The 12340-nt window shown below is 36.4% G+C and overlaps 1 protein-coding gene across 4 annotated transcripts in view; it reads left to right on the forward strand.

Annotated features, from left to right (window-relative positions):
• The window catches only part of MBOAT2 (membrane bound glycerophospholipid O-acyltransferase 2), an 89992-nt gene that overhangs the window by 15899 nt on the left and 61753 nt on the right, over positions 1 to 12340 (forward strand). For 3 of the 4 annotated variants that reach the window (XM_086875905.1, XM_086875903.1, XM_023922714.2), the window contains exons 2-3: positions 1752 to 1897; positions 5353 to 5430. The exons of the other annotated variant lie outside the window; for it this stretch is intronic. In XM_086875905.1, the coding sequence (XP_086732031.1) occupies positions 1752 to 1897; positions 5353 to 5430 (224 nt within the window). The remainder of the gene's footprint in view (positions 1 to 1751; positions 1898 to 5352; positions 5431 to 12340) is intronic. 4 annotated transcript variants of the gene reach the window in all.

Consider the following 12340-nt stretch of genomic DNA (forward strand, 5'->3'; position numbering starts at 1 on the left):
TCTGGGTCAGAAACATGCTTTGTGGGTTACATAGCCTAATTTCTGTAAAAAATATTCATACATATGAATATATGTTGATACTGAATAAACACTTTTTTTGTTTTAACTTTTCTTTCATGCTCTCTTTTCTAAAACATTATCAGTTTGTTTCCCTTACAGTGGTTCACTTGACTGTTTTATGTGAAACTTTTTCACTAAATCCATAGAATCATCTTGTAATAAACCTCGCTCTGTTTCATTTGCATCATTGCTTATAAAGGAGAGAAAACAGGTCAAGTTATGCCCTGAAAGAATATCTCCTCATTTATTTAGGATTTCTCAAATACTGTTAAAAGCATAATAGAAATGTGGGTGTAAGAGAATGAATGGAAAAATGTATGTGACCATTTAGAGGACAGTGTAATTTAGGGAACTGCTCCAATTAGAAAGTGCAGCCCTGCCTTCTGAGTCTCTTTCCCTGCTAGCACTTAGAGCTTTAACTTGGTGCTACAGCTTTTGGGGTGGTTCATTGTTACAGGAGTGAGTGTTCTGTAGTTGTTTTAATCACTACTTTAAAAATTACTGTTTGCATACTCTGACCATTACCTATTATGGCCTGAAACGTGGTTGAAACATGATAAAGGAATGGACAAGCTGAATTATGGTACTGCAAGTGTGCGTTGTGTTGCTGCAAACATCAGTATTAGGCTTGCTGTTGGGAACATAAAAGTAGTATTGTTATTGTCACTGGTCATTGTGGTGTTAAGATTATGTATTTCAGCTAAGTGCCATCAAACAGTTTAAAACACTGCTGTGCAGAAGACCAGCCAAGCATGCAGGATGTGCAGGTTTCTTGCATTGAAGTGACCTGAAGCAGTGATTCCCAAGTTGTTGCTTGTGATGACTTGGGATGCCACTATTAGACATGGAAAATTATTAGGCAGTTTTCTATTTGAGTGAAAAATAAAATCTATGAAGTGAGAAATGTTATTTTCTAAATAAAGTAATTTATCTAGCTTTTTGAAGCTTAAGCCACTTTTGGTAGTGGTTGCTGTATTTCAGGAATTTCTTTCATTATTGTGCCCTTACTGTCAAATTTTTTCAGGCCACAACCAGAACAATTCTTTGTAGTCACTGATACAGTTTCATTCAATCCCACTTTTGCTTTCAGTGCCCTAACGTCTTTAAATATTTAATATACAAGAAATTTTCTGTCGTCGAGAATAAATGGCCTGAAGGGAGGAAGAATTTCTCAAACTACCCTACTTAAATGTACAGGAAGAAAATGCAGTGTGCAACCAAGCTGTTTATCTGATTACATAGCACTGGAATGCACTTCATTGAGCTCTGCTTCTGCACAGGCTACTGAAGTCATCTGTCAGTGATTTTTGGAGCTGATACGCAGCTTTGAGTCCTTCTCACTTAAAAAAACAAATTAAACTGCCGCTCGGATCTTCACATTACTAGGAGACTAGAAGTGATTTAATGGTTGATAGAGTGGTTTGGTATTTAGAAAATCTACAGCAAAGTATGTAATTTTCTTTTGTCGTTTTATGCACCTATTGCCTCATGTGTTCGATCCATCTTTTCCTCTGAGCTGCTCAGGGGAGCACTGACGTGCTTCAGCCAGGGAGGTTCTCAGGGGAGAAGCTCTGACGTGCTGTGATAAAAGCCACAGCAAAGCTACAGGTTCTGCAAATTGCTACAAATGTGTGGATATTTATGTTAATTTTTAATACCCACTTGTGTGATATCTTCCTTTTTTTATGCAGGTCAACTTTGTAGTGTGCCAACTGTTTGCCTTGCTTGCGGCTATTTGGTTTCGAACATACCTTCATTCAAGCAAAACAAGCCCATTTATAAGACATGTTGTTGCAACACTCTTGGGCCTTTATCTTGCACTTTTTTGTTTTGGATGGTAAGTTGCACTTAAATTCATTTTTTCAGGAACTTGTAAATTTTTATTTCTGTGTAATGAAGAACCTTATTGCCTAATTCTGTGGGGTTTTTAGCTGCTGCTGCAAATGTACAGAAGTCAATATTCTGATGAGGTGCACAAATTTTGAAACTGTTTGCAAACTGGTAACTACCATACTGGCTGCCTGTGGTTTTGGGAAGGTGAAGCAGGTGCAGTTTGCTTAACTTCTACAGCTTTTTTTTTTTTTCTTTTTTTTTTCTGTAAAATTGCTGGAGAAGTGTTCTCTTGAGGCACAACACAAATGTGGCGACTAAGATAATTCCCCATAAATACTCATGGAATGAGATAACTGTCATTTAATGACATTGAATAAAATGTGACCTTTTTTTAGGAAGACTTGCTGGAACTGTAAAATATAGGTAATGATACTCTTAGTAGTGTAGAACACCTGGAAAGGAGCTGGCTTTGACTTCAGAATGTTTCATGGTTCTGTTTTTTCTTTAATGATTTGGAGGGAAGATGTTGTCTTTCAAACACATATTTTGTATGACTGCTGTTTGTGTATCTTGATCTTTTCACAGTGTAGCAAGACAGAATGTTTGTAAAGTTAGAAAAGGCTATGTATTTAGTTTGGCAATACTAAAATAACTGACTTGCATCTTCCCAAGATGGTTTAACTGCCAGTTTTGTTTTATTGCATTGTAAACAAGATGCTTACTTAGCTTCAAGTGTATAGTTATACTGACTATTATAGAGAATTACTGAACTAGGAGGAATTAATCAAGCTGTTGTGCAGGTGGGAAGATATACAGTGTGTGTGCATCTGTCTCTGCACATGCTGAGTTTGTTTGCCTCCTCATTGGCACATTGCAGATGTCTCCCAACATTAATTGATGTACATGGGTTTTTAATTTCAGGATAAGAAATAAGTAACTTTTATTCTTTATATTTACATGCATGATTTACTTTTATATAAAACTCTACTATTCCAATCCATTTCTTAAATATGTGGCCAGGATGTTCTCCTTTGAGAGAATGATCTTATCTCAAAGACTTCCCGTCTTAGCACCACAGGTAAAGAGGGTGATATGGGAGATAGGAGCTACAATGTGAGGATTTTTTTGAGAGCCTTGTAAGCTTAGAAATACATTCTATATCCACTGCTTTAGAAGCAGGAATCATTAATTGTAACTTGTAGTTAGAAAGGGTTGCTAATCTATTCATATATGGTTTTTGGGTCTGGGAGATTTTGGAAAGAAACAACCTCTACTCCCAACAGACATAAATAAAAATTTGTGACAATAAACTGACAATATGCCTTGGAAAAAAAAGAGATAAATATTCATAAATATGAAAATATTCATACCTGAATCTATTATACTAGCAATTAATTTCTATTTTGCAGTTATAGAGTTAAAAACTCTTTAAAAATGAGTAAAAGAACATAACTGAGATGTTGAAAGTACACATTCTTTAAGAAATTGGTACTTCTGTTATATTTCTGCCAATGCTTTTTCCTTTTGCTTAAGCACATATTATATTAACAGATTTTTTTAGGGTTTTGGGTTTTTTTTGTTTGTCTCCCCAAGAAATCAAGTATGCATACAGGCTACAAGCCCCTGATACATCTTCAGTGACCCTTGGATTGTGCTATAACATGTCTTATAAACATATATAACAAAAAGGAAACTGTTACTGTTTCGTTATATTGTGTTACTAGTAAATGTAGTAACTCGTAGATGAGATCGTGCAAACTTAAGTGTGGGAAGTAGTTTGAAATTTGCACCCTATTAAGGGCATTTAGTAGTAGTTATGTTGTTGTCTTCAAGTGTGTTGGTTTTCAGTCACTTTTGTAATACTTGTGATGGTAGTAGAGGAAAGGAGGAGAAGCAAAAATTCCCTTGGCATAATAGCAAATAGCATAAAAGGCCCAGAATATGTACCCTTCATATGTAGTTAAAAATTACTATTCCATGGGGTATTTCAATATATCCCTTTGAATGTTTGAATCAAAGATCAATCATATTGCTATAGTTAACAGCTCTGAATGAGAAATGTTTTCAGTCACTGTAATCCTGGTATGGTACTCCATGTCAATCCACACTCTTTTAGGCTTTGATATCTTAGTATCCTCTCTCTCTATAAGAGTTACACTTCTTAAGTTTTTGCTGTTTCACTAATGCCTGTGTTTGCTACACAGTATTGCTAATACTTGGCAGATAAGAAAAGCAAGTAAATACTTCTTAAATTGACAATTACTATATTAAAATGCACATTTGAATTTTAGGTAGTCCTATCTGAAATGAGACTAACTCGAAGTGAAGTATGGGAGCATGTACAGATGGGATCTTCCATAAAAAGTCAAGATTTTCAAGATTAATTCATGTCCAAGTGACTTGTTTTGCCTCAGTTCATCATATGTAGGATGAAGGATTTTAGTTGGATAGAACTGGTTTTCTTGCTGAAAGACTTTGAAGTCATTTCCTTATGAGTAGAAAAGGAGTGAAATTAGGAAGTTGCTGGTGATAAGCTGAAACAAAACAACATCACTGTAGCAAAATAACAGCTGCTTTTTAGGCTGCTTTTTATGGGGAAAAAAAGTCCCAAATTAGATGAATGTGTCACTTGAGCATATGTAAGTGTGGTTCTGGCGCACTTAAGGTACCAGTATGAAAAAAAATCAAGTTACTAAAGATCAGCTCTTTTCCCCATTCACTGGCACTGCTTTGATAGCAGTGCTCTGCAGCTTCCTGAAGTGTAACTCCTTCAAAGACCAAAGCAAACCCCCAAAGTAAAGTTGTTGGGATAGCTGTGGTGGCAAGCTGTGGGAAACAAACAAGAAGAACTTGGAGCACCTTTGTGAAATAAATCTGTGGCTTGTTGGTGTGTAGAGCTTTTTCATTTGTGTTTTTGTGACCATCATCACTACCATTCCTTAAAAGTTACTGACAACCTGGGACAAAGTGACTGGCTGGACTCAGTCATGGTTTCTCCTGAGTGGGAAATCTTACAATATTGTGGATACTAAGAAATGGTTGGCCTTATCTGAAATATCTGCTGTTGTAAATGGGTAGAAAGATTAGTATGGAAATTAAACTACAGAATTTTCATGTTTTTTACAGTTATTTACTCGGGAAATAATGCCAAATTGGAAGCATTATAAGGTGTATTCTTTGTATTTTAAGAATTAGCAACATTTGCAATACCCTTGATTTAGCTGGAGCATTCTAGCTAGGTGTCTAATTTTTGTTCATTACTGCTCTCTGTGCTATGCTGAAGTGAGATGTTCTCAGCAGAAGGAAGGATAGCAGAAAGCCTAAATAGAATAAAAGGGTGTTTTTCTTTGGGAGCATTGATGGCTTTAGACTTTGAACATCTTTAATTTCACAATAAATGCATGCAATTGATTGTCATTAAAGAAAATGCTTTGAGGGTTTACTTTTTTTTTCCCCTAGGTATGCCTTACATTTTGTTATACAAAGTGGAATTTCCTACTATATCATGATCATAATTGGAGTGGAAAATATGCACAAGTAAGTTTCCATTCTAAAAGTTACTTTCTTTTTCTTTTTCAAGAATGCTACTGTTGAAGTTTTGTTTCTTTTGTAATGGTGCATATATACCATAATTCTAGCTGTATCATAACATCTCAGTATTTGAATTCTCTAACCATGGTTTTATTTTCAGGAGAGAAGATGGCTTGAGAATTTTTGCTAGCTTTTTGGAATATCTAAAGCACATTAAAACAATACCTCACTGAGACAATTTTTGTGTTTTACATATTCTTATTTTTTCATCATTGCTTAATCCTGAGTATTTCTAGGTGTTGACAAAAGACAAATGCAATTTGAAAACAGACAATGCTGGTAGAAGGATGATGTCTAAATGGAAGACAATGTGTGAGAAATTTCTCTAGGTACTAAGTATTTTTAATTCCTTTTTTTTTTATCAGAATGAATGCTGTCTTAGGTTAAGTATCCATTTATAAAACACATACGACAATATTTTAAGTTTGAACGCTTGATTATATTAGCAGTGTCTGAATCCATATAGAATAACACTTGTTTTTCAGTTCTTAAAAACAGGAAAGACATTTGTTTTATTACTGTATGCCTATGTTTTACTATTCAGCTAGCCTAGAGATCAGAAACAAATTAGGTTCCCACTGTGTTAATTCCTGCATAAATGTTTAGTAACATAGCAAATCCTTGCTTGAATAGATTCCTGAAGTATGTGGGGCTGTTAGAACAGATGCTGGTAGAAGAAACAAAGAGGAAAATTGCTTTATACAGAAAGCATGGTCAGCCTTAGTTAATGATCCTACCTGTTATACTACTCTGCTGAATTATACTGTGACAGTGAATGTAATTTTATTGTCTTTTGAAATATCCCACATTAGGCTCTTCAGGATTTGCTTCAAAGCTGCATGTATTCAAATGGCTGTTGATGTGAGAGAACCTCATTTGGTTGGGTAGCTGGTTTATAGACACAATTTCTTTGATTACAGGTTGTTGTAAAACAACTCGTTCATATAAATTTCTCCTTAGACGTTCAACAATGTAAGCTACAACTTATGTTACTTAATACTGTAAAAGAAATTATTAATGTGGTTAAATGCAGCAAAGGGGGAGGTACCAGTCAGGAACACTTCTTTATGTCTTTATCATAACACATTCTGTAGTTTTCTCAAAATTGGAAATCCAGCAGTGGTTTACATTCCTAATAGCGTGAGACAGGTAGGCAGATTTCCTGCACTGTGGCAAGGGAACACTAATTCCTGATCCTCCTAATTCATACCAGCTGGTTTAACTGCATGGCCTGATCTGCTGAGATGTTGGCTCTGCTATACACAGCTGTTACTGTGCAGCTGGGAGGGGAAACCTAGATTTGATTACAGAGCTTATGTTGCTTTGTCACTGTATAAATTAGTCTACCATTGGATAAAACTAAAAAACTCTTCTTTCAGTGGAAGGAAAAAACATAAGAGAGTCATATATTACTTTTAAATTGTGGACAGTGTGTGGATGCTGTATGGGAACCTCCAGGAGCCACTTCTAGTAGGTGATATGGGCTAGACTATACAAAGTTTGCTCCCTCCGTTGCTGGAGTATCCCAGAAATGATGATTCCTGTACCTTTCACTAAGGAATGCATCAGCTACACTTTTCTGTCAGGAAAATGCCACTTACACCTTTCTGTTTGGCAGTCTGAACAGAAACGAATGTGAATTACTCCCGTCCCCACCTAAGTGTTTGTCTTCAGGCTGTGAATGTGTCTCACGGAGCCCGGGGCAGACTGAAGGTTTAAGTGCTGTATGGTAGAGTGCAGCTGGTATCAGCTGGCCTCAGGACTGGAGAATGTCAATGTTTCAGTGAGGATGTGTGTATATGTACAGCTAATCGTAGTACTTGTATACACCTGCATAGCCCCAGGGTTGGGATTTGCTTTCTGTGTTGTAGAGGGACCCATTGGCTGGCAGTCCTAGTCAGAGGTTACCTGCATTGTTCCATGAGCATCTTAACCTTGGAGTCAAACTTCAAATACCTATATGTGATACCTATATGTGACATTATTCCTCTCCTTCCTGATTTTCCTACCCTCTAATATAGCTTCTCAGTCTCTCCAGCCTCTCTAAAAATTGCTTGAACAAGTAAGAGAGAAGTATATTTTTTAAAAATGCTGTCAGTTCAGTTGCTGTGCACTGGTTATACAGGCTTCCTTACCCTCTGAAGAAAGGAGACATTTTTGATAAACTTTTGCATCCTCCAAAGCACTTTTATCTTTCATGGTATCTGTTATGTCTGCTATTCTGTGGTTCTGTTTTGTTTTGATGGACATACAGTTCTTTGTGCTGTCCCCATACCCATGTATGTGAGCTGTTTGAACATGGTAATATAGAGATACTTGAATTTGAGTAAACAAACTGGTTGTAACTGGTCTGGTAACTGTGGAGGTCCTTCCTGGTTATACCTTTTCTTGAGATTTAGGAATGTTCGTCCTCAATAAGTTCCCTTATGCTCCAAGCTAGAGCCAGGACTGAGGGGAAGGCTCCCCTTTGCCTTCGCTCCTTACTGTGGGGTTGAGAAACAGTGGGAGATTTGGCAAAGGAGGTGTGGAGGAGATTTGATGGTTTTATCTTAAAAGTCTCAAATTAGAGCCAAATAAGTCTTGATCATTTGAGTAAACTAATTCCCCATGCATATTAATTGTGGCACTTAATTTGTCAGCCAGGTGTTTAATAATGCTGAATGTCATGATTTTTCTGATGCTTACCTAGAAATCAGTCTTTTATTCTGAAGACTGTGAATGGAAACACTGACTAGCACCAGAAAGTGATTTTCTGTATGCTGGAGATTTGATGATTATAAAAATAACCATGTAAATGGATGTCTGTCTTCAGTTACTTGGAAAGTAAGCACTTGTTGAAGTTAACAGCTGTGAAGGAATTTCCTAGTAATCCTTGTGAATTTCTTCTAAAAGTATTTGCTCTAAGTAGCTATTACAAGTTCATCCACTCTGATAACTTCCTGTAAAGGTCCTGGCTGAGCCTGACTAGAGCTCAGTGCATGACTTAAAACAATGAATGTGTAAGTTGAAAAATAACTTGATATATTATCCTTTTTAAAATTGGAATGTTTGAATGGAAAGGCCTTTAATGAGCATATATTTTGTAATTATAGGAATGGAGTGAAAATAGAACTCAAATATTCTTGGTAGGTGTACTGCCTACCACTTTTTGCTGTACTTTTAAATAAAGATTAAATAAATTAAATTAATCTTGGTGAGTGGGGATAGGGTGTGTATCCCTACAGAGGTATAAGGAGAAAGAAGGATAGGAATCATCTTGTGTCTACAGAGTTGTAAAGGTTAATACTGAAATAGAGAGGCTGAAAAAGATAATGCATGGGCATTTTTAAAGCGTTGTAGCCTTCTCAGCTGGTTTGGTATAAAAAAGACATGCTGCCTTAATGCACCTAGAAAAAAAATCTGATTATATACTTTTTATTTTCAGGCAGAAGAGTCTAAATCAGTCTTTTTCTTAAATCACCACCTCCCTTTTAAAATTTTATTTTATTTTACACTTGATTGCTGATGTTACTCAAAAGAACAGAGTTCTCAGAAGAACAGGGTTTTTAAATAATGCCATTGGCATATAAAACCTTTTTTAACACTTGAAAACTCAGGTGAAAAGGAAAATGGACTTTTGTAGCTATACTTTGAGTATTGATATTTAACTGAAGGAGGGTTCTCTTCCTACACTGTGTGTTTGGTTTCTGTAATCATGTAGACATTCCAGCCCTATCTTGGAAGGAAGCAATAGTGTAAAATTGCCTGGGTGTGTTTGAAATCTGTTGGGATGGAGTAGCTTTTTGGCTTGCATATAGATTTTTTTTTTTTTTTATCATTGTGCTCAAAGTGAAACTGAGCACAATCAGTCAATCAAAAAGTCATGTTTTGGGGCTCTGTGTTTGGTAATCTCTAGCATCAATACAGATGATAGCATAGGTAGCTGAAGAAGCATACTTCTTCAAGGCACATTACTCTGCCTGTCATGCTGCCAAGCAACTTGACTGTTAGCAAATTAGCTCTGAGTCATGGTATCATTGCTGCATGGTTTATTACCTCAACAAACTATTGATGTCAAATAAATCAGACTCCCTTCAAAATGAAGTGGCAGAATAAATTGTACCTAGAAGAATTCAGTGAAAGCTATGCTCCTCAGCTCCTGGCAAAGACAGCTGTTAATAAGAGTTGATTAAAAATTTTAGTTGTGTGGCATTGACTGAATTGAGCCAGTGGTGTTTGGGATAGAGGGATTACATGCAGGGGTACATGTATTAGAGTAAATTTTCTTCTCTAAGAGCGTAATTATCCATGTTTTTTTACTCTTTGGTGAAATTTCTTGCATTTGAGACAAATTTTACTTGACTAATTATGACAAGCTCAGCAAATAATAATTATATTGTTCTTAGTGGAACTGCTAGCTGTAAGTTAGGCAAATCAGTTTTGCCTGCAGAACTGCAAGTGGTGGTGTATGAAGTGTCTGGCTTGGAGCTAAAAGATAATTGATACCAATTCACTGCAAACTGTAAAAATTCTATCTGTGAGGTTTTTTCCTTATTTGGGAGGGGGGATGTAAATAAAAAACATTGATGTTTAAAAAATACAAACATCTTAGTTTTAAAATTCAATGTCTCAATTAAAGATGTTGAGTTTCATACAGCTTGTAAAGCTTATCAGTTTTGCAGATCAAATGTCTTTACTGGAAGTTAAAGACAAGGTCACAGAATCATAGAACAGCTGTGGAGGGAAGTGTTTCTGACTCCCACCCTGCCTGTTGAAAGCAGGATCAGCTAGAGCAGGTTGCTCTGTGAAACCTAAGTCTTCCTTAGTACTGTCATGATCCTGAATAGTTCCAGTTGTCATAAGCATGCTAGCCATTTCCTTTTGGTGTCTTGCTTCAATGTCTATTATTGTTTAAAATTTATTTGAGGTGACTTCATGCAGCTTAGTTTTCTCATCTGATGATCTGAATTGACACAAAAGCTTTTTATGCTTTAATTTTCCCTCATCCAATAATTGTCCAGGTTTGGTATTATTAGCTTAAATTGATCAGGTTCATTTCAATTTAAAGTGAAATAAACTAGCTATGCTAGAGACAATTAACTTGATAGGAGGAGACAATGTTAGGCAACAAGTAGTAGTGTGTCTGTCTTTCCATTTTTATATTTGGTAGCATCAATAATAAAAAGAGTTATGAGGGCAGAACACACGAAAAAAAGACTATGCCAAGAAAAAGTGTAGAAGTCTTTTAAGTCAGCAGAAACAGGTGGAAGCCAGGCTGAGTAATGAAGGAATGTCAGAGGGAGTATTTGACACTGCAAGTTGGTTTTTACTTCAAATATAACTGAAAAGTTAATTCTAAGATAAATGTTCTTCCAGTTTTCAACCAAGAAATCCCTTCTTTGCTTCTTGACAAAGATGGTGAATGATCTTGAGGAGAAGCTGTAGGAGAAGTGGCTGAGGTCACTTGGTCTGTTCAGCCTGGAGAAGAGGGGGAACCTCACTGCTGTTACAACTTCCTTGTGAGAGAAGGAGACACTGATCTCTGCTCTGTGGTCACCAGTGATAGGACCCAAGAGAATGGCCTGAAGATGTGTCAGGGTGGTTTAGGCTGAATATTTAGGAGAGTTGTTTCACCCAGAGGATGGTTGGGCACTGGAACAGTCTTCACAGGCAAGTGGTCACAGCACCAGCCTGACAGAGCTCAAGAAGTGTTTGGACAGTGCTCTCAGGCACAGAGTGTGACACTTGGGGATGGTGCTGTGCAGGGCCAGGAGTTAGAATATGTTATCCTTGTGGATCCCTTTCAACTCACCATAATCTGTGATGTTATGAGAAGGTATGCAATGGATTTACTTGTGCTCTCTTCATTATGGGCAAATTTGATTTCTTGCACATAGCCCTCCTGAAAGCAATTTCCTTATGTATTGATTGGCATAGTTTTTAGTTGAAAAGCTGAGTGTTTTAGAACAGTAAATTTCAAATTTTCTTTTTTAAAAGTTGCATTGAATTATGCTGGAAGAAAGGTGAGTAAATAAAAGATGGAAATCACAGTATGGTTTAAATTTACTGTATAATTTATGGTACCTATCTTAAATCTCAATTTTTGGTGTTCTGTTTTCTGGGAAATTTTAGGTATGTGCTACTTTAACAGGTTTGTTGTGTGTTTACATCTGGTAAGAAGATGTAAACCTTAGACAATGTAGCATTGAGTTAATTTTCAAAACTGGCTAATACCGAAGTAAAAAATACTTAGTATAGCCAAGTGCTAAGCAATTCTTGCAGTCATTACTCATCGCAGGCACAACAGGAACTGTGAAGTCAGTAGGCTTGCAAAAGGAAGCTCTGGGTAATTTGGTGTTTGATTACTTGGAGTGAATAATGTGTTTTATTAATAGATCATACCACATGGAGATGCACAATGCATATAAGTAATGCACCATTTTAAACAAGAGTCACATGGGTAGCTTTCTTTTTCTTGGTATTCTGCTGTTTCTAGGAGTGTCTGTTTTAAATCCTATATCCTGGGAGCTCTTTTAAAAGTGTCAGGCTTTTCAGCTTATTGGGGTTTCCTCTTTTGCTTCTCTCCACTGTAGTGTCCATTTGTGATACCATGTTTAATATATGCTGTGTCATCATCCACGTGCCTAATCACTGTCTTCTGGCTTTGATACTGAGTGCTGGTTTTAGTGGTAGGTATTATTGTTTCTGTAAAAAGCTTTTTGTCTTCAAATAATATTAATCTCTTTAATGCTTTAAGGATATCTTGTGAGGTGTAAACGAGGTGGTATGCATACAGTGAGATTTAATAGTAAGATTTTACTATTTCCCTACATAAGCTGTACAGATGTTTGCTAAAATTTGGTAAATGTGTTATAAC

The sequence above is a fragment of the Cyanistes caeruleus genome, chromosome 2 (genome assembly GCF_971803275.1).
Source record: "Cyanistes caeruleus chromosome 2, bCyaCae1.hap1.1, whole genome shotgun sequence".
Classification (NCBI taxonomy): domain Eukaryota; kingdom Metazoa; phylum Chordata; class Aves; order Passeriformes; family Paridae; genus Cyanistes; species Cyanistes caeruleus.